General features: G+C 52.8%; 1 protein-coding gene across 1 annotated transcript in view; it reads right to left on the bottom strand.

Annotated features, from left to right (window-relative positions):
* LOC140430115 (uncharacterized) overlaps positions 1–22,276 on the bottom strand; it is an 820,575-nt gene that overhangs the window by 17,376 nt on the left and 780,923 nt on the right. Inside the window, exon 5 of the mRNA XM_072517631.1 lies at positions 17,420–17,544. Coding sequence (XP_072373732.1) covers positions 17,420–17,544 — 125 coding nt within the window. The remainder of the gene's footprint in view (positions 1–17,419; positions 17,545–22,276) is intronic.

Raw genomic sequence — 22,276 nt, 5'->3', positions numbered from 1 at the left:
CCTTCATTCCCCCCAGTCACTGAATCAGATTTTTTACACTCTTGTCATCTTGTTCAATGATAAACAGCTTCTAAATCCACAACCCAACCATCACTAAAGACTGCCTACTCCCAACTCCATTACTTGCATTTACCTGTGCCTTAGTCCACCTGTTGCTGAAACCCTCTCACTTCTTTGTCACTTCCAGAGTATTTTATTCCAGTGCTTTCCTGGTGATCTCCCATCCATGATATTCTGAAAAATCCAGCTCCCACAAGCCACTGTTACCTGTAATCTATTGCACACCATTCATCTTTGGTATACATTAAGACCAGTGCCCAGTATGTCATATTTAAAATTCTCCTCATTTTGTTTAAATCACTTCATAGTCTCAACTCTCCCGATCTGTGTAAACCTCTCCAGCCATACCACTCTTTTCCTTGCAAAATTCTCCATCCCTTTGATTCTGTCCTCGAGGGCCTCCTCCCTCTTTCACCCCAACACTGGTAGCCATGCTTTCAGTTGCCTTGTTTGCATGGTCTTTGTAGCCACCTGGGCTGGTCAACTCCCGACGTAAAATGGAGAACAGCAAAGGCTGAAGGGAAATTCAGCCAACAGAGGCAGAAATTAACAGGTGCAAGTTTACTGTGTATTAAACTCTGCAAAAGCCCAGACAGCATCGATACAAGCAGCCATCTGCATAATAATGTAGCAGCCATCTATATACTAATGAGCGATCCCTGGGAACAATCAAAACATTTGGGATAAACAAGGCCAAGCCATACTCCTCGGCGCCAGCAGGAGCGAACACAAAAGAGGTTAACGGACACCTCAAGACCGCCCATCGATCAGGGAACCATTCCAGTATTGGAGAAATCGAACCAAGCGATTGGAACGAAGTCCAATCACTTGGAACCAGGTACAGGGTCCGCCCCGAAAGGCGGGAAGCCCCTGGGGACTATAAAGTTAAGCCCCCAAGTTCAAATTGTCCTTCTTGACCGGGTCACTCAGCAACGCGAACCAACCCTTGACAGTGACCAGTTCAGCTGCCGCCAAGAGCCTGTAAGTCTTAAGTCAATGCTCGCTACGAGATAGGCGCTCCTAGATACCAGTCTGTACCAACTTTGAATCCCGCAGACTCAGAACCCGAACGAAAGGCCATTTGTTCCCCTGACCTGGTGGGCCAGTCCAAAGCTAAGTATAGGCCTGTTAGTTGTAGAAGTAGCTGAGAAGTAGAATTTATGCATGAGTAGTGATTTACTGTGTATAATAAATGTGCTTTGATTTGAATCTTACTAATTGGTGTATTGAGTTATTGATCATTACTTGAACTTGAACCTCGTGGCGGTATCATAAAGATACCTGGCAACTCAAGAGCAAAGGTTCTAAACCAGAGCCAATTGAACCAACCAAAAGTTAGCAACATCTTGAATCCCTGCCTTAAGTTAGATAGGATCATGGAAAAGATTTTTAAAAACTTCTAAATTAGGTTTGGAGTGCAAGTGTGTGAATGCATGAAGTGTTCTCAAGCAAAACCAGGTGACACAGAATAAAAGGGAGCAGAACCAGTTGGGAATAAGGATACCAGCAGCTCCCTAGCTCCACCAAGGAAGTGACAAATAAGGTTGGTGAACTGCAGGAACTAATAGCCAAATGGGAATATGATGCAGTGACATTAACTGTTAAAAATAAGGAACAGGAAAGATTATTAATTTCCTTGACTATAAAGTATTCAGGAAAGATAGTGACGAAAACAAAGAAACAGCAGCAATTTTAATTTAAGAAAATATTAGTGCCAGCAAAAGAATGTCTGCCTTGATTTTGTGTGAACAATGATTGTCAAATCGTCAGTGTTCATTATCATTACTCCTCTGAAAGTTTCAGCAATGTTGGAAGCTCATACATGCAGAGTTGATTGCAGAAATCCAGAGGATGTTTCTCCATAGAGTGCAATGTTGCACTCCACACAAACGGCAATCAATTAGAAATCGCTGAATTATGAAAAACTTCCCCTTTTATGCAGCAATATTGCTGTGAGAAACCAATATACCCAACTTGTCTGTGTACAGATCTATGAGCACTCTCCTCCCAGCTATCCCATTCACATCTTCATCTGAGTCCTCTGCAGCAGAACACGTCTGCAACCTCACCCTCCAGTGAGCTGGCAGCTTAACCACCCTTAACCTTCTGGCAGCTGCAACCTCTCATACCCGGTGACTCATCACGTACAGATTCAATTCTTAAGTGATATCTTAAGAAACCTGCAACCCTGTGACTTTCCATTGACTTTTTCCCTCTCAAAGACTGAGGGCAATGAGACCATTGTGAAGACGAGTGCAGGCCTCCAGGACTGGCAGTATCAGGTGACGGCAGTTCCCCCGGAGCTCTTTCCAGCCTATGGAGTGCCTCAGGGGCCAGCAAGCACCCCAAAGCAAGAGGAAGTGATGGGGCCCATGCCGGCACCTCCCACCTGGAACATCTCAGCCCTTCCGAACTCCCCCCACCTGACAATGGCACATCTGCTGGACAGCCGGTTGAACAGACTGACACGTCATCACCTGTGACACACAGAAGTTGGTCGGGCCAATCCAGGCCCAGGCCCTCCAGAGGACACCCGCCACAGGCATCACAGGGTAGAGGTTGAGTCAAGCAGCAAGCCACCTCCACTTCTGATGTGCTAACTGGGGAAACACATAGAAGGAGCGGGAGGCCCAAAAGGTTAGAAAGCGAGATTACATTAAGCTGATATGGTGTATTCGATACTAGAAAGTAAGTGGGAAGGACATACATCATTGTAAATAATCACAATTAATATATTTTGCACCACCAGTGCATTCTGCCGCTTCCCTCTGTTCCACGGCATAATGGTTGGGCTGGGGCTGGGTGTTGTGCAATGGCCAGGTGGGGGTGGGGTGGGGGGGGGGGGGGGCACCATGGCACAGGATAATCTCACATGTTTGCCTCCTCACGGAGAAGTGGCAGAACATAGGAGCAGCAATGTGAGTGCGCCTTGTATGATAGCTTCCCCAGTGATTGAGCCCTAATCGATTACCACCTCCTGCCAACCCCCCCCACCAACATTTTTGAAGATGCGAGAAGGAATCGCCAGCACAAATGCAGGGACAGTAGGCTGTTATCTGAGAGACAGGAGTCAGACTTTGAAAGACAATGAGCACCAGATCTCATCTCACAGCGAGTTGTCATCATCCTCCGTCCCACAGACAAGCCCCGTTGATACTGCCAACCCAGGGCCAACACCCTGTGATGATACTAGTATGACCCTCGGAGTGGGGTGGAGAACTGTGGTAGAGGGAATGAAGAGACGGCTAGGGGTAAGGTGGAGTGAAGGTCTAAGGGAGAGGGAAGGGGTGAGAGGCTCAGGGAGAGGTGGACTCTGGGCAGTGGGGGGGGAAAGCTGAAATGGGAGGGTGAATAGGTGGAACAGGGCAGAGGAGCTGGCCTCCTAGTTGGTAAATCGGGAGCTGATGAAGTTCCATGTGCGTCGACCCTGGATCACATGTTGGATAGCCTGCCGTCACCCTCTTCATCCGCCTCGTCAGATGAGTCCTGCCATTCTTCCTCCTCTTCTAGCAGGTCACTCCGCTGCTGCATGATGTTATGAAAGATACAGCATGCGCCCATGATGCTCAACAGCACCGTGGGGCTATATTGGAGCGCCCCACCAGAATGGTTGAGGCATCAGAAGCACATCCTGAGTAAGCCAATGCACCTTTCGATGATGCTCCTGGTTGCTGCTTGAGTATCGTTCTCCACCTAGATCTTGGGTGTCCGTAAAGGTGTCATTAGCCATGACATCAGCAGGTAAGCCTTGTCGTCCACTAGCCAACCCCTCACCTGAGGGAGCGCCTCGAAGGTGCCAGGAACCGAACAGTGAGCTAGGATGTATGCGTTGTGCACGTTGCTTGGGTATTGGGTGCAGATGTTCATGCTGTGCAGCTGGTGAATGCACACCAACTGCACATTCATGGAGTGGAAGCCTTACTATTGCTGAAGGACACCCCTTGTCAGGCTGGTGCTCAGAGGGCAACATGTGTGCCATCGATCGTCCCCTGGACCTGAGGCATGCCAGTGATGTTGACAAATCCTGCTACCCGGGTATCCTTTTGGTCTGGTCCAGGTTGAAGGTGATGTATGTACATGCCGGGTGCAGAGGGCATCCGTGACAGCGCGGTTGGACCTGGGTGCGCACGATTGCGAGATCCCATACATGTCCCCGCTCAAGCTCTGAAATAAGCCAGAGAGAAAAGGTTCAGGACAACTGTCACCTTGATGGCCACCAGGGTTCGGTGTCTTCCTCCATATCCCCATAGATCCAGGTGTGGCCCCATCTGGCAGAGGTGGCAGATAGTCTCCCTGGTGATCTGGAGTCATCGGAGACACATGTGGTCCGGCAAGCGCCGATGATATACAGGAGGCCTGATACGCCACCTCCTTCGTTCCTCAACCTCGGCTTGTTGAATTGCACTTGAGCCTCGCCGGCTGGCCCCTGCTGTTCTGTTCAGGGGGGGGGAGTCGCCAGGAGCACGGACACCGCATTCCAACACCACAACCCACTCCCTCCCGGCCGCCCCCTGCCTGCCCCTGTTCCATGATGCATACCTGCCACACTACGGGGGGGTGGGTCCTGGGTTGGCAGTAACAGCAGGTATGGCCAATGGGATGGAGGATAATGACAACTCGCTCTGTGATGAGAGCTGGTGCTCTGCAATGTTTGACAACGTTTGGCTCCTGCCCACGGTGGCATTTCCCACGGTCCACTTAGGCGGTCCCTGCATGTGAGTTGGACATTCCATCACATCCCTGGGGTGCCTGAGGTGGGGGCGGGGGATGGGGGTGGGACATCAAAATGGTGAGCGCTGGTTAAACTGCAGTTCCTGAGCTCAGCCCACCCCACAACGTCTGCCCATCACCACCCCCCCCCCCCCCACACACACACCATGCCCCCCCCCCCCCCCCCCCACCCCCACGCCCCCCACCGTGTCCTTTGTTTCAGGTGAGCTCTGTTGATTCCCTTCTTCCTCTATAGTGGAGCCGGCTTCTAAGGAGTGCACTGAGGACTGCCAACACCTGATGGGATGGCCATTGATCATGACCACGCCCATCCTCTTGATTATACTGTTGGGATGTGGGGGTGTCCAGATGGTGGACTGGATGGGTTACCAGATGACCAGTGGCCCTCAGAGCATTTCCAGGATGTTATGAGCAGCCAGCAGTATGAACGGCCAGTAGCTTTTAAGTTGCAGCTGGGGGGTAAATTTGAATGAATGTATAGCAGTATTGGAAGTCTCAGCCAGGATATCCCGGTCCTGAGGGGGCAGCCCACGTCCACATACTTGTCACAAAGTCATTCCAAGTGGTCCAGGCATATACCCCCCAGAAACCCTGACATGTTCACAAGGTTCCATTACCTCCTTGCTCCCCCGAACGGCCATGATACCTTGTCCACGCTGGTAAATACTTGCACCAATTCATGTCCGCGTGACCCCCGGCTGTGAGAGGTGGAGCAATACGAAGGTGTGGAGATTTATGCCTCCAGCTCATTAATGCGATTTAAATGGGGCCGCCGTCACGGGATGGGAATTCTGTTAGGCCACTGGCGGTGAGCAAAGCATTCCGATGTGCTGCGGTGTTCCGGCACCTCCCTTGTGGGAGTCACCGGCACGGGCCCCATCACCTCCTCCTCCCTCAGGGTGCCGGATGGCCCCCGGGCTACTCCATTGGACTGGAGTACAAGGGGAGCTACCCCCTGACGCTCCCCGCCATCTGCCGCTGCCAGTCCTGGAGGTCCGTCCCGTCTCGGCCAGTGTCTGCATGCTCGCTCTCATGGAGCACAGGGAGTGGTCTGTTAGTTTAGGGCTGCTGTTGAGTAAAGAGTCAAGAGTTATGCTTCTTTCCCAAACACCTTTATTTTTCCTTGAACACACTCCATACAAAACTTGATCACCATTCCAAGTGCAACCCCTGGTGTGGGCGCCCACCCTCCGACCATCACCCCACCTCGGCAGTTCCTACCTCTACCTGCTGGACTGGAGCATATGTGTGGTGCGCACCAGACATTGTCCCAAGTGCCCAATGGAGGTGGGTATCTCTGGGGTGGTGGAGGGTGTTGGAGACAGCTGTGACGGGAAATCTGTGTCAACATTGGATGTGAGCTCCGGAGTGTCCAGGGTTTTTGGCACATGGGTCCCCTCCGTGTTGGTGTCATCATCGCTGCTCAGCACACAGGGGGTTCCGGCTGTGGCTGGGGGCGGGGGACACCAGAAGGACCTGCCCCATCACCAGCAGCTCCTGCAAAACACAAGACAAGACACATAATTGGACCGCGGGTCTGGGAGTGGATGGGCTAGTGTGGGGGTGAGGGTGTTGCGAGTGTGAGGGTGGTGTGAGTGTGAGATGGTGTGGGGGTGAGGGTGGTATGAGTGTGAGGGTGGTGTGGCGGCGAGGGTGGTGTGAGTGTGAGGGTAGTGTGGGGGTGAGGGTAGTGTGAGGGTGCTGTGAGTGTGAGGGTGGTGTGAGAGTGAGGGTGGTGTGAGAGTGAGGATGGTGTGAGTGTGAGGGTCGTGCGGGGGTGAGGGTGGTGTGAGTGTGAGAGTGGTGTGTGTGTGAGAGTGGTGTGAGTGTGAGGGTGGTGTGGGGGTGAGGGTGGTGTGAGTGTGAGGGTGGTGTGAGTGTGAGGGTGGTGTGAGAGTGAGGGTGCTGTGAGAGTGAGGGTGCTGTGAGAGTGAGGGTGCTGCGAGTGTGAGGGTGGTGTGAGTGTGAGGGTGGTATGGGAATGAGGGTGGTGTGAGTGTGAGAGTGGTGTGAGTGTGAGGGTGGTGTGGGTGTGAGGGAGGTGTGAGTGTGATGGTGGTGTGAGTGTGAGTGTGCTGTGAGTGTGAGGGTGGTATGGGAGTGAGGGTGGTGTGAGTGTGAGAGTGGTGTGAGTGTGAGGGTGGTGTGAGAGTGAGGGTGGTGTGGGGGTGAGGGTGGTGTAAGTGTGAGGGTGGTGTGAGTGTGAGGGTGGTGTGGGGGTGAGGGTGGTGTGAGTATGAGAGTGGTGTGAGAGTGAGGGTGGTGTGAGTGTGAGGGTGGTGTGGGCGTGAGGGTGGTGTGAGTATGAGGGTGGTGTGGGCGTGAGGGTGGTGTGAGTGTGAGGGTGGTGTGTGTGTGAGAGTGGTGTGAGTGTGAGGGTCATGTGGGGGTGAGGGTGGTGTGAGTGTGAGAGTGGTGTGTGTGTGAGAGTGGTGTGAGTGTGAGGGTGGTGTGGGTGTGAGGGTGGTGTGGGGGTGAGTGTGGTATGAGTGTGAGGGTGGTTTGAGAGTGAGGGTGGTTTGAGAGTGAGGGTGGTGTGGGCGTGAGGGTGGTGTGGGAGTGAGGGTGGTGTGAGTGTGAGGGTGGTATGGGAATGAGGGTGGTGTGAGTGTGAGAGTGGTGTGAGTGTGAGGGTGGTGTGGGTGTGAGGGAGGTGTGAGTGTGAGGGTGGTGTGAGTGTGAGGGTCGTGCGGGGGTGAGGGTGGTGTGAGTGTGAGAGTGGTGTGTGTGTGAGAGTGGTGTGAGTGTGAGGGTGGTGTGAGTGTGAGGGTGGTGTGGGGGTGAGGGTGGTGTGAGTATGAGAGTGGTGTGAGAGTGAGGGTGGTGTGAGTGTGAGGGTGGTGTGGGCGTGAGGGTGGTGTGAGTGTGAGGGTGCTGCGAGTGTGAGGGTGGTGTGAGTGTGAGGGTCATGTGGGGGTGAGGGTGCTGTGAGTGTGAGGGTGGTGTGAGTGTGAGGGTCGTGCGGGGGTAAGGGTGGTGTGAGTGTGAGAGTGGTGTGTGTGTGAGAGTGGTGTGAGTGTGAGGGTGGTGTGGGTGTGAGGGTGGTGTGGGGGTGAGTGTGGTATGAGTGTGAGGGTGGTTTGAGAGTGAGGGTGGTTTGAGAGTGAGGGTGGTGTGGGAGTGAGGGTGGTGTGGGAGTGAGGGTGGTGTGAGTGTGAGGGTGGTTTGGGGGTGAGGGGGATGTGAGTGTGAGGGTAGTGTGGGGGTGAGGGTGGCCTGAGTGTGAGGGTGGTGTGGGGGTGAGGGTGGTATGAGTGTGAGTATGGCTTGAGAGTGAGGGTGGTGTGGGAGTGAGGGTGGTGTGAGTGTGAGGGTGGTGTGTGAGTGAGGGTGGTGTGAGTGTGAGGGTCATGTGGGGGTGAGGGTGGTGTGAGTGTGAGAGTGGTGTGTGTGTGAGAGTGGTGTGAGTGTGAGGGTGGTGTGGGTGTGAGGGTGGTGTGGGGGTGAGTGTGGTATGAGTGTGAGGGTGGTTTGAGAGTGAGGGTGGTTTGAGAGTGAGGGTGGTGTGGGCGTGAGGGTGGTGTGGGAGTGAGGGTGGTGTGAGTGTGAGGGTGGTATGGGAATGAGGGTGGTGTGAGTGTGAGAGTGGTGTGAGTGTGAGGGTGGTGTGGGTGTGAGGGAGGTGTGAGTGTGAGGGTGGTGTGAGTGTGAGGGTCGTGCGGGGGTGAGGGTGGTGTGAGTGTGAGAGTGGTGTGTGTGTGAGAGTGGTGTGAGTGTGAGGGTGGTGTGAGTGTGAGGGTGGTGTGGGGGTGAGGGTGGTGTGAGTATGAGAGTGGTGTGAGAGTGAGGGTGGTGTGAGTGTGAGGGTGGTGTGGGCGTGAGGGTGGTGTGAGTGTGAGGGTGCTGCGAGTGTGAGGGTGGTGTGAGTGTGAGGGTCATGTGGGGGTGAGGGTGCTGTGAGTGTGAGGGTGGTGTGAGTGTGAGGGTCGTGCGGGGGTAAGGGTGGTGTGAGTGTGAGAGTGGTGTGTGTGTGAGAGTGGTGTGAGTGTGAGGGTGGTGTGGGTGTGAGGGTGGTGTGGGGGTGAGTGTGGTATGAGTGTGAGGGTGGTTTGAGAGTGAGGGTGGTTTGAGAGTGAGGGTGGTGTGGGAGTGAGGGTGGTGTGGGAGTGAGGGTGGTGTGAGTGTGAGGGTGCTGTGAGTGTGAGGGTGGTGTGTGTATGAGAGTGGTGTGGGGGTGAGGGTGGTGTGAGTGTGCGGGTGGTGTAGTAGTGAGGGTGGTGTGAGTGTGAGTGTGAGGGTGGTGACGGAGTGAGGGTGGTGTGAGTGTGAGGGTGGTGTGGGAGTGAGGGTGGTGTGAGTTTGAGGGTGGTGTGAGTGTGAGGGTGGTGTGAGTATGAGAGTGGTGTGGGGGTGAGGGCCATGTTAGTGTGAGGGTGGTGTGGTAGTGAGGGTGGTGTGAGTGTGAGGGTGGAGGTGGTGTGAGTGTGAGTGTGAGGGTGGTGTGGGAGTGAGGGTGGTGTGAGTGTGAGGGTGGTGTGAGTGTGAGGGTGGTGTGAGTGTGAGGGTGGTGTGGGGGTGAGTGTGCGGGTGGTGTGAGACTGAGGGTGGTGTGAGTGTGAGGGTGGTGTGAGTGTGAGGGTGGCGTGAGAGTGAGGGTGGTGTGAGTGTGAGGGTGGTGTGGGAGTGAGGGTGGTGTGAGTGTGAGGGTGGTGTGGCGGTGAGGGTGGTGTGAGTGTGAGGGTGGTGTGAGTGTGAGGGTGGTGTGATGTGAGGGTTGTGTGGGGGTGAGGGTGATGCGAGTGTGAGGGTGGTGTGGGAGTGAGGGTGGTGTGAGTGTGAGGGTGGTGTGAGTGTGAGGGTGGTGTGAGGTGAGGGTGGTGTGAGTGTGAGGGTGGTGAGGGAGTGAGGATTGTATGAGAGTGTGGGTGGCATGGGACTGACGGAGGTGTGAGTGTGAGAGTGGTGTGAGTGTGAGGGTGGTATGAGAGTGAGGGTGGCATGGGACTGAGGGAGGTGTGAGTGTGAGGGTGGTGTGGGGGTGAGGGTGGTGTGAGTGTGAGGGTCATGTGGGGGTGAGGGTGCTGTGAGTGTGAGGGTGGTGTGAGTGTGAGGGTCGTGCGGGGGTGAGGGTGGTGTGAGTGTGAGAGTGGTGTGTGTGTGAGAGTGGTGTGAGTGTGAGGGTGGTGTGGGGGTGAGGGTGGTGTGATTGTGAGGGTGGTGTGAGAGTGAGGGTGCTGTGAGAGTGAGGGTGCTGTGAGAGTGAGGTTGCTGCGAGTGTGAGGGTGGTGTGAGTGTGAGGGTGGTATGGGAGTGAGGGTGGTGTGAGTGTGAGAGTGGTGTGAGTGTGAGGGTGGTGTGTGAGTGAGGGTGGTGTGAGTGTGAGGGTGCTGTGAGTGTGAGGGTGGTGTGTGTATGAGAGTGGTGTGGGGGTGAGGGTGGTGTGAGTGTGCGGGTGGTGTAGTAGTGAGGGTGGTGTGAGTGTGAGTGTTAGGGTGGTGACGGAGTGAGGGTGGTGTGAGTGTGAGGGTGGTGTGGGAGTGAGGGTGGTGTGAGTGTGAGAGTGGTGTGAGTGTGAGGGTGGCGTGAGTATGAGAGTGGTGTGGGGGTGAGGGTCATGTTAGTGTGAGGGTTGTGTGGTAGTGAGGGTGGTGTGAGTGTGAGGGTGGAGGTGGTGTGAGTGTGAGTGTGAGGGTGGTGTGGAGTGAGGGTGGTGTGAGTGTGAGGGTGGTGTGAGTGTGAGGGTGGTGTGAGTGTGAGGGTGGGGTGGGGGTGAGTGTGCGGGTGGTGTGAGAGTGAGGGTGGTGTGAGTGTGAGGGTGGTGTGAGTGTGAGGGTGGCGTGAGAGTGAGGGTGGTGTGAGTGTGAAGGTGGTGTGAGTGTGAGGGTGGTGTGGGGGTGAGTGTGCAGGTGGTGTGAGAGTGAGGGTGGCATGGGACTGAGGGTGGTATGAGTGTGAGAGTGGTGTGTGGGTGGTGTGGGGGTGATGGTGGTGTTAGTGTGAGATTGGTGTGTAGGTGGTGTGAGTGTGAGGGTGGTGTGGGGTGGTGGTGGTGTGGGAGTGAGAGTGGTGTTGGAGTGAGGGTGGTGTGATTGTGAGGGTGGTGAGGGGGTGAGTGTGCGGGTGGTGTGAGAGTGAAGGTGGCATGGGACTGAGGGAGGTGTGAGTGTGAGAGTGGTGTGAGAGTGAGGGTGGTGTGAGTGTGAGGGGGGTGGGAGTGAGGGTGGTGTGAGTGTGAGGGTGGTGTGGGAGTGAGGGTGGTGTGAGTGTGAGGGTGGTGTGGCGGTGAGGGTGGTGTGAGTGTGAGGGTGGTGTGATGTGAGGGTTGTGTGGGGGTGAGGGTGATGCGAGTGTGAGGGTGGTGTGGCAGTGAGGGTGGTGTGAGTGTGAGGCTGGTGTGAGTGTGAGGGTGGTGTGATGTGAGGGTGGTGTGAGTGTGAGGGTGGTGAGGGAGTGAGGATGGTATGAGAGTGTGGGTGGCATGGGACTGACGGAGGTGTGAGTGTGAGAGTGGTGTGAGTGTGAGTGTGGTATGAGAGTGAGGGTGGCATGGGACTGAGGGAGGTGTGAGTGTGAGAGTGGTGTGTGCGTTGTGTGAGTGTGAGGGAGGTGTGGGGGTGAGTGTGCGGGTGGTGTGAGAGTAAGGGTGGTATGCGACTGAGGGAGTTGTGAGTGTGAGGGTGCTGTGAGTGTGAGGGTGGTGTGGGGGTGAGTGTGCAGGTGGTGTGAGAGTAAGGGTGGTATGGGACTGAGGGAGGTGTGAGTGTGAGGGTGCTGTGAGTGTGAGGGTGGTGTGGGGGTGAGTGTGCGGGTGGTGTGAGAGTGAGGGTGGCATGGGACTGAGGGAGGTGTGAGTGTGAGGGTGGTGTGAGTGTGCAGGTGGTGTGAGAGTAAGGGTGGTGTGAGTGTGATGGTGGTGTGAGTGTGTGGGTGGTGTGAGAGTGAGGGTGGTGTGAGTGTGAGGGTGGTGTGAGTGTGAGGGTGGTGTGGGGGTGAGTGTGCGGGTGGTGTGAGAGTAAGGGTGGTATGGGACTGAGGGAGGTGTGAGTGTGAGGGTGCTGTGAGTGTGAGGGTGGTGTGGGGGTGAGTGTGCGGGTGGTGTGAGAGTGAGGGTGGCATGGGACTGAGGGAGGTGTGAGTGTGAGGGTGGTGTGTGCGTTGTGTGAGTGTGAGGGAGGTGTGGGGGTGAGTGTGCGGGTGGTGTGAGAGTAAGGGTGGTATGCGACTGAGGGAGTTGTGAGTGTGAGGGTGCTGTGAGTGTGAGGGTGGTGTGGGGGTGAGTGTGCAGGTGGTGTGAGAGTAAGGGTGGTATGGGACTGAGGGAGGTGTGAGTGTGAGGGTGCTGTGAGTGTGAGGGTGGTGTGGGGGTGAGTGTGCGGGTGGTGTGAGAGTGAGGGTGGCATGGGACTGAGGGAGGTGTGAGTGTGAGGGTGGTGTGAGTGTGCAGGTGGTGTGAGAGTAAGGGTGGTGTGAGTGTGATGGTGGTGTGAGTGTGTGGGTGGTGTGAGAGTGAGGGTGGTGTGAGTGTGAGGGTGGTGTGAGTGTGAGGGTGGTGTGGGGGTGAGTGTGCGGGTGGTGTGAGAGTAAGGGTGGTATGCGACTGAGGGAGTTGTGAGTGTGAGGGTGCTGTGAGTGTGAGGGTGGTGTGGGGGTGAGTGTGCAGGTGGTGTGAGAGTAAGGGTGGTATGGGACTGAGGGAGGTGTGAGTGTGAGGGTGCTGTGAGTGTGAGGGTGGTGTGGGGGTGAGTGTGCGGGTGGTGTGAGAGTGAGGGTGGCATGGGACTGAGGGAGGTGTGAGTGTGAGGGTGGTGTGAGTGTGCAGGTGGTGTGAGAGTAAGGGTGGTGTGAGTGTGATGGTGGTGTGAGTGTGTGGGTGGTGTGAGAGTGAGGGTGGTGTGAGTGTGAGGGTGGTGTGAGTGTGAGGGTGGTGTGGGGGTGAGGTTGTAGGTGGTGTGAGAGTGAGGGTGGCATGGGACTGAGGGAGGTGTGAGTGTGAGAGTGGTGTGTGGGTGGTGTGGGGGTGATGGTGGTGTTAGTGTGAGATTGGTGTGTGGGTGGTGTGTGTGTGAGGGTGGTGTGGGGTGAGTGTGATGTGAGTGTGAGGGTGGTTTGGAGGTGAGCGCGGTGTGAGTGTGAGAGTGGTGTATCGGTGGTGTGAGTGTGAGGGCTATTTGGAGGTGAGGGTGGTGTGAGTGTGAGGGTGGTGTGGGGGTGAGTGTGCAGGTGGTGTGAGTGTGAGGGCTATTTGGAGGCGAGGGTGGTGTGAGTGTGAAGGTGGTGTGAGTATAAGGGTGGTGTGGGGTGAGGGTGGTGTGAGTGTGAGGGTGCTGTGGGGCTGAGGGTGCTGTGAGTGTGAGGGTGGTGTGGGGTGAGGGTGGTGTGAGTGTGAGTGTGGTGTGGCATGAGGATGGTGTGAGTGTGAGGGTGGTTTTGGTGTGAAGGTGGTGTGAGTGTGAGGGTGGTGTAGGGTGAGTTTGGTGTGAGTGTGAGGGTGGTGTGGGGCTCAGGGTGGTTTTGGGGTAATGGTGCTGTGGGGTGAGGGTGGTGTGTGTCTGAGGGTGGTGTGAGTGTGGTGGTGGTCTGAGTGTGGTGGTGTTTAGGGGTCAGGGTGGTGTGAGTGTGAGGGTGGTTTTGGTGTGACGGTGGTGTGAGTGTGAGGGGTGTGTGGAGTGAGGGTGGTTTGAGTGTGGTGGTGGTTTGGGGGTGAGGGTGGGGTGAGTGTGAGGGTGGTGTGAGTATGGTGGTGGTTTGGGGGTGAGGGTGGTGTGAGTGTGAGGGTGGAGTGTGGGTGGTGTGGATGTGATTGTGCTGTGGGGCTGAGGGTGGTGTGAGTGTGAGGGTGGTGTGGGGTGAGGATGGTCTGAGTGTGGTGGTGGTTTGGGGGTGAGGGTGGTGTGAGTGTGAGGGTGGAGTGTGGGTGGTGTGGATGTGATTGTGCTGTGGGGCTGAGGGTGGTGTGAGTGTGAGGGTGGTGTGGGGTGAGGATGGTCTGAGTGTGGTGGTGGTTTGGGGGTGAGGGTGGGGTGAGGGTGGTGTGAGTGTGAGGGTGGTGTGGGGCTGAAGGTGGTGTGGGGTGCGGTTGGTGTGAGTGTGAGGGTGGTTATGGTGTGACGGTGGCGTGTGTGTGAGGGTGGTGTGGGGGTGAGGGTGGTGTGAGTGTGAGAGTGGAGTGTGAGTGGTGTGGGTTTGATGGTGCTGTGGAGTGAGGGTGGTGTGAGTGTGGTGGTGGTTTGGGGGTGAGGGTGGTGTGTGTGTGAGGGTGGTGTGGGGGTGAGGGTGGTGTGGAGTGAGGGTGGTGTGAGTGTGGTGGTGGTTTGGGGGTGAGGGTGGTGTGTGTATGAGGGTGGTGTGGGGGTGAGGGTGGTGTGAGTGTGGTGGCGGTTTGGGGCTGAGGGTGGTGTAAGTGTGAGGGTGGTGTGGGGCTGAGGGTGGTGTAAGTGTGAGAGTGGTGTGTGGGTGGTGTGGGGGTGGTGGTGCTGTGGGGTGAGGGTGGTGTGAGTGTGAGGGTGGTGTTGGGGTTATGGTGCTGTGGGGTGAGGGTGCTGTGGCAGTGAGGGTGATATTGGGCTGGGGGGGTGGAGGGTGGTGACACACACGTCACGGGGACTTGCAGCTAAGAGGGGTCTCGCTTCCTTGTCCGAGACCGATCTCCACCCCGGCGACGTCCATTTCCTTGGGCCTGCCGATCACATCCAGGGACTGCTGCTCTGCCGCGGTGAGGGGCCGCAGGTCTGGTGGCCCCCCTCCAGTCTTTTCCTGCTCCCTGCGGTTATGAGCAGCCTTCTCCTTGTGGGGGGAGAAACAGAACACACTCAGTGTTAGACAGTCCGGTGCATGCAGCCCATGGGTTGGGTAGCTAATGGCTTCAGTCGCCAGGGCACTTGGCCATGGAGGCCGGTATGGGTGCCGGCATGTGGTGCAGGGCGGGGGTTCGATGGTCCTCCGGGTTGGGGGAGATGGGGTAAAAGGTGTGTGGGACGGGGGTCAGTGCCAGGGGCTTAACGCTGCTTACTCAATCTTGTCGTCCTGAGGAAGACGTGCAAAATGATTGGACCTCATTTTACTTCTCTTGGAATGTTTCAGCTATTAGAGAATTATTGGCACGCCTCCCACATCTCCCCTCCTTCATGGCATCAGTGCGGTCATATTGTCCCTCAGCATCCCCCATGGCTTCCTGCACCTCCCAATCTTCATCTTCCAAGGAGGGTTCTCCTCCTCCAGTTTACCCTCTGGCAGGACCTCACTCTCTATATATTCAGATTGTGAAGGGAACAGCAAATTGCAATCATGCAGCAAACTCTTCTCTTGCATATTGTACAGAACCACCTGAGCGGTCCAGGCATTTGTATCACATCTTCAGAAGACTAATGGGGAATTGGGGCGGTCCGGTGGCCATGGTGGGGTTTCCAGAGTTGAGGGAAGATCGGGGTGGCATTTAGAAATGGCGGCAGACCTCTTCTTGCACTGGCGAGCTGGGACCAAAAAAAACACCACAGGCCTGTTTGATAGCAGCGTCGTTCTCAGTGCCGCGGGTGCCAAGAAACACCCCTCTAAACTCGCCTAAAACAAATTGTGCCCTGGGTCGCCATTATCCCCAAACTACCTTCCCTGCAGATTTTCTAGCCCCTCGAAGATCCCAGGTACATGGTAACAACAGTAACCTTTACAAAGCATTGAAGCCCTAATCTTTTTTGTATGCATGCGAATCATCGCTAATGTGTCATACTAATAGGCCCCCACTCCACAATCTGAATCCTGTGTGCAGCTCCTTCCAGTAATACATGCGCTATCCCTTAGACCCCACCTTGTTTGTCTGCATTTCATGCAGCCTTGTTGGGGTCCAGCTTCCCTCCTTATAGTCTTCCCTCTGTCTTTGATTATTCATCCTCTTCATCCATCTCCTTGTCCCTATGCCTGTCATCGTGAGCCCTTGCCCTTCCCTCACCCCCATCCTTTTACAGTCCTCCTTTCACATTGCCCCCCTAGTGTTTGCCCTTCCACACCTCCCTCCTTGCACAGCCCTCCTTCCTCATTGCCCCCCTGGTGTTTGCCCTTTCCCCACTCCTCCCCTTACATAGCCCTTGTTCCACATTGGCCCTTTGTTTTTCGGGGCCGCACGGTTGTATAGTGGTTAGCACTATGGCTTCACAGCACCAGGATCCCAGGTTCGATTCCTGCTTGGGTCACTGTCTGTGCGGATTCTGCACGTTCTCCCCGTGTCTGCGTGGGGTTTCTCCAGGCGCTCCGGTTTCCTCCCACAGTCCAAAGATGTGCAAGTTAGGTGGACTGGCCATGCTAAATTGTCCTTAGGTTAGATGGGGTTGCTGGGTTATGGGGATAGGGTGGAGGTGTGGGCTTGGGTGGGGTGCTCTTTCCAAGAGCTGGTGCAGACTCGATGGGCTGAATGCCCCCCTTGTGCACTGTAAATTCTATGATTCTATGAATTGAACCCCCTTACCCCTTCCAGCCTCATCTCACACCCCAACCCTGGTCAAACTTTGGACCTTTATTGTGATGGGTGTATGAGTCCCAGAGCACAGTCCTGCCCAGATATCCATTGGTGTGTGGCACTGAGGGGAAGGCAACCTCTGTACCCCCCAACCCCAGGCAGAATACTGATCCGAGATGGTGACACAGGAGGGCCCATGGGTCCAGCAGCATGGTGCCTTTTATGAAGACTAGCTCGGCATGGAGGGCAGGAACTGGTCTACTCCGGCAGCGTGGTGTTCGGCGCATCAGGAGCAGCGCAGCACGATGAAAGAAAGTTGTTGCACTCACCTCGAAGTCTCTGGTGAACTGAGGCCCGTCTTGTGCTACTCTTTATCGATCGGGTTTAAGACTGACATAATTTCCTGCTGGCCTGATGGGATTCTGGTGGGCAGCTGTTTTAATAAGCATCCATGAGATTCAAATGATTGCAAATACTGTTAATGCCACCAGCTAATGGGAAGAGCAACCCGTCATTAACCCACCATTGGGAGAATTGCAACCTGATTTTCGGTCATCGGGTTTCTGACCTTTTTGGTTTCTGTTAGCTTCTCCGCTCCTGCCCACCACCAAACCCACCATGGGTGGAATTGGAGAATTCCACCTGATATCGCTTTTACACTATGGCAACCAGAATTGTATACAATCATCCAAGTTTTGATGCAAATTCAGCATAACTTCTTTAATTTTCAATGTTGATCCTCTGGAAATAACCTGTATTGGTCTTTTTAATTGGTTGCGTATTCTAAACCTATAAAAAAGTAAAAATCGGTGGTCACATGAGCTTGCAAGCTTTTTCTGGACAAGATTATTTTGTTTTGCTGTGTGATGAGAATGCAACTATTGCCCAACAGCTCATATAGGAGTTTGGAGGTATATGGCACGTACTGCATGTGGATTTCTATAACAATGATTACATTAGGCCGACAACATTCCTATCACAATGCTAGCTAAGTTCAACTCATTTCCTAAGAAAAAAATTCAAATCACTTCCAAATCCAAAAGGCCAAGGACTAAAATGTACAAGTAATTTTTTCAGTACAGTTCCTGATGATCACATTACAGAAAAGAGTCTATATTGCAAAGTTCTCCATTTTGCAAAACAAACTCCACAATGTGCACAGTCTTCAGACTCAAGGTGCAATATATATATACAATTCAGTAAATGACCTGGCGATTTGTCTTTTTTGTATGGTCCATTTACCTGTCACAGCCAGATTGTGGTTAGCGCCACATGCTATTTTGCAGACGCTCTCAAGTTCTTCAATCAACCTTGGAACAAAGGTCTCTTCTCTGCTGTCTATCCCAATCTGACCACAGTTATTGGCTCTGAAAATTAAAATTAATAAAGGAATAGGAAGGCTGTTACCATCTCAGCATAATTTCCAAGCAAGACAAAAAGTGCCATTTTATAATAAATGATGTGCTTTTGTACAACCTGACCTATTTGGGAGAGTTTTTCACTGTAAATGGCACTGTTGAGGCTCACAGCAGGAATTACTGAGATAAAAGGAAGACTTAAAAATGAAATGGTGGAATTATTTTTGAGACTACAATCAAAAATGAGAGGCATTTAAATAAATACATTTAGTGGTTAAAAGGTTATAAACAGATGACCAGATAATTACAATGTAATTTGCTCTGTGCTAAATAAATAACCCAGTCGAAGTACAGAGATTCATTTTTATGAAGCTGTTGGAGATGGACACATGAGTAGGATACGTGTAAGTACATTGTTTTCTAGAAAATAGAATAGAGCAATAGTCATATTTTCAAATCTATCAAATAAGTGACAATGGGCATTTTATTTACGCATCAAACCAAATCCTGTTATATCTCTTGTTTTCACTTCATGTTTTAGGTACCTCGTGTGAAGTACCAAAGAAAATATTTTTTTTTGGTCAGTGGGCATGTTGTTATAGAAAACTGCTTCATGATGCACTCACATGACAATTGTTGCTTGTGTGAGTTGCTATAGCAATGGGGAGCAAGGGATTTGTTCAGTTAAGCTGGTTGAGCATGAAGGGTTGAAAGAAGGCTTGAAAGACCGCCATTATTGTCTGTCGTAACATGTTAACACCTGCATTCATCAGCTGATGCATCATGAGTCAAAAATTGGTGCAATTTTAAAAAATACTGGTTCAAAGCATGCACACAGGTGATAAAAGCCATAACCTCTGAATGTGCATCCTTTGTTAACAATGAACCTTTAGAACAATCTTAGAGAGGGGGAGGTGTGAGCCCGCACTAGGCATGTGCGGGATCGGCGACACGTGTGGAAAATCTGGAGAGAATCAGGAATCACAATTCACTGCTGAGAGAGATTCCGATTCCTGATTTTCCCCGCTCCTTGCCAGTGACATTACGACAGCATGAACCTCATTGAAATAAATTTTAATGTATATCATGAACAGGCTCCCGCCACATGATCCCCCTCAGTAAATATTCATACCTCACCGATGTGACATCACAACAGGTTTGGCTAAATGAGGTTTAATCGAGGGGATCCCTCCAGGGCGCAGAGGTAATTAGAACAGGGGCATGCCCAGGAAGTGCCCTGGCACTGCCTCTGGCACAGGTTGGCACTGCCAGATTGGTATTGCCAGGTTGCCAATTTGGCCATGTCAACCTGTGACAAGGAGCAGTGCCAGGGATGGGCCCGAGTCGGAGCCCCGTGGGTTGTGGGAGGGTTTATTGATGTGTGGTATGGGGGGAGATCGGGTACTGTGCAGTGGGGGTGCGGGGGGAGTGCTGGCGATACTTCTGTGGTGGGGGTGGGGGGGAAGAAATCTGGCTATGATTGTAGGGGGGAGAGAGGGGGGAGTTGGTTGTCGCCGATGATTGTCAAGGCGGGAGGAAAAGCACACAATATTTCTGTGATGAGGGTTTGGGCCATTAGGTTGCAGTGCGGATCGTGGTGCTCTTTAAAGATGGCGTTCTCTGTGGAGCCAGTTTCCGACTCTATCGGGCTCCACCTCGGCAGAGTACTGGCATAAACCACACCCAATCATTTTGTTTTCTTTAAAGAGGCTCAATATCTGGGGAGAAAATTGGACTGAGCAATTGGAGGGATTTCAGTTTAAGCCTGACACTGCCAAATTCTGGTAAGATCCTGCCCATATTATGCCTTTCTCATGGCCTCCAAAGATTTTTTCAAGTCAATTTCCTCCCTCAAGTGAAGTTTTGTGCCCCTTGAGAAAGCATATTTTATAATGTTTGTTATTTGATAAAAATGGATTTTATCATGTCAATGTACCCTTGGAATGTGAGTATAAAATTGAACTTGCACATCTTTGGTTAGCGAATTCTGCTACTGTAACTGAATAATGAAACCAACAAGAGAAACACAGGGATAAATTTGTGATCCTATCCACCAGCGGAAATTGTTGCAGGTGGAACAGACAACTTAACGGAGCACTGAAAGATCCCTTGAACTCGTGCAGGAATTTCTGGTAAAATCCACCCACGGTTTTTAACTTTTGAGATTGGGAGGAATATATGTTTCTCTCATTTCAACACATCTGATAGTTCATATCGATGATTTTCACCTCAATAAATCAATTTTGGATCAATGGTAGCATTCCTCTACCAAAAAGAACAGCACGACATGTGGTCCAAAGCTTCACTACACTAATATTAACTACACTTCAAAAGTATCTCATTGGCTATAAGGCAATTTGGCCATGTTTTTAGTTTGTAAAAGGTTTTCAACAAAAATTAATTTACGGGATGTGGCCATCGCTGGTTAGACCAGCATTTATTGCCCATCCCTAGTTTCTCTTCAGAGGGTGGTGGTGAGTTGCCTTCTTGAACCGCTGCAGTCCTTCATGGGCAGGTTGTTTCCACTGGCGGGTGAAAGCAGAACTAGGGGACATAGCCTCAAAATAAGGGGAAGTAGATTTAGGACTGAGTTTAGGAGGAAGTTCTCCACCCAAAAGGTTGCGAATCTATGGAATTCCCTGCCCAGTGAAGCAGTAGAGGATCCTTCATTAAATGTTTTTAAGATAAAGATAGATAGTTTTTTGAAGAATAAAGGGATTAAGGGTTATGGTGTTCGGGCCGGAAAGTGGAGCTGAGTCCACAAATGATCAGCCATGATCTCATTGAATGGCAGGGCAGGCTTGAGGGACCAGATGGCCTACTCCTGCTCCTAGTTCATTTGTTCTTATGTTCTTATGCTGCTAGGGAGAGAGTTACAGGATGTAGCCCCAGCGACAGTGAAGGAGAGGCAATATATAAGTCAAGATAGTGAGTGATTTGGAGGGGAACCTCCAGGTGGTGGGGTTCCCAGGTATCTGCTGCTCTTGTCCTTCTCGATGGTAGTGGTCAAGGGGTTGGTGGTCTAAGGAACCTTAGTGAGTTCCACATGGCTGCCACTGTTCGTCGCTGATGCAAGGTTTGAGTGTTTGTGGACTGGGGGAGCAATCAAGCAGACTGCTTTGTCCTGGATGGTTTTGAGTTTCTTGAGCGCTGTTGGAGCTGCACTCATCCAAGCAAGTGGAGAGTATTCCACTTCACTCCTGACTTGCAGATGGTGAGGAACGGGGGGCGGGGGGGGGGGGGGGGGGGGGGGGGGGGGTCAGGAGGTGAGTTGCTCGCTGTAGGATTCCTAGTCTTTGACCTGCCTGGTAGCCACAATATTAGTGTGGCTAGTCCAGTTCAGTTTCTTATCAATGGTAACCCCCAGTATGTTGATTATGGGGATTCAGCAATGCTAATGCCATTGAATGTCAAAGGACGGTGGTTAGATCATCTCCTGTAGGAGATGGTCATTGCCTGGCATTTGTGTGGTGTGAATGTGACTTGCTACTTGTCAGCCCAAGCCTGGATATTGTCCAGGTCTTGCTGCATTTGGATATGGACTGCTTCATTATCTGAGGAGTCATGAACGGTGCTGAACATTGTGCAGTCACCCGCAAACATCCACTCTTCTGACCTTATGATGGAAGGGAGGTCATTGATGAAGCATTGATGGTTGGGCCTAGGACACTACATTGAGGAACTCCTGACGTGATGGCCTGGAGTTGAGATGATTGACCTCCAACCACCACAACCATCTTCCTCTGTGCCACGTATGACTCCAACTTGCAGAGAATTTCCCCCCCCGAATCCCATTGACTCCAGTTTAGCTGGGGCCCTTTGATGCCATATTCTGTAAAATGCTGCCTTGATGTCAAGAGTAAGAAGTCTTACAACACCAGGTTAAAGTCCAACAGGTTTGTTTCGATGTCACTAGCTTTCGGAGCGGAGCTCCTTCCTCAGGTGAATCTGGTGAAGGATCTGTGTCCGAAAGCTAGTGACATCGAAACAAACCTTTTGGACTTTAACCTGGTGTTGTAAGACTTCTTACTGTGCTCACCCCAGTCCAATGCTGGCATCTCCACATCATTGATGTCAAGAGCAATCATTCTCACCTCACCTCTGACTTTCAGCTCTTTTGTCCATATTTGAACCAAGGCTGTAATGTGGTCAGGAGCTGAGTGACCCTGGCGGAAACTGAGCGTCCGTGATAGCACTGTTGGTGACACCTTCCATCATTTTGCTGATAATGGAGAGAAGACTAACAGAGCAGTAATTGGCTGGGTTAGATCTGTTTCTTATGTACAGGACACACCTGGGCAACTTTCCACATGCCAGTGTTGTAGCTGTACTGGATCAGCTTGGTTAGGGTGCGGCACAAGATGCTACAAATATTGTTTATTTATGTATCTTGGATGAAATTATCGGGCCTCCCCATCATGCGTTTCTTGATGGTGGGAGGTGGGCACCATTGGCCAACAATGAGGTCATCTGGTCCCACTGCTGTCAATGGGACTTCCCATTGAATCCACCCCTTGCTGCCGGGAAACCCATGGCGGGCTGGGTGCCATCGGCGGGACCGGAAGATCCTGCCGGCGTGAACAGCCAAAAGATCTCACCCTTTGTTCTACTAATTTAATTTAGCTAAACATAACACAAAACAGCTTCTTTAAGAGAAGAGTATTAAGGAAATCAGGAATTCTCTGGACTGAACTTTTCAATTACTGCTGCAGACGATGTGGAGCCAGGAAAGTAACATTCA

This window comes from Scyliorhinus torazame, chromosome 9, assembly GCF_047496885.1.
Source record: "Scyliorhinus torazame isolate Kashiwa2021f chromosome 9, sScyTor2.1, whole genome shotgun sequence".
In the NCBI taxonomy this organism is placed as follows: Eukaryota; Metazoa; Chordata; class Chondrichthyes; order Carcharhiniformes; family Scyliorhinidae; genus Scyliorhinus; species Scyliorhinus torazame.
This window is presented reverse-complemented; position numbering and strand designations above follow the sequence as displayed.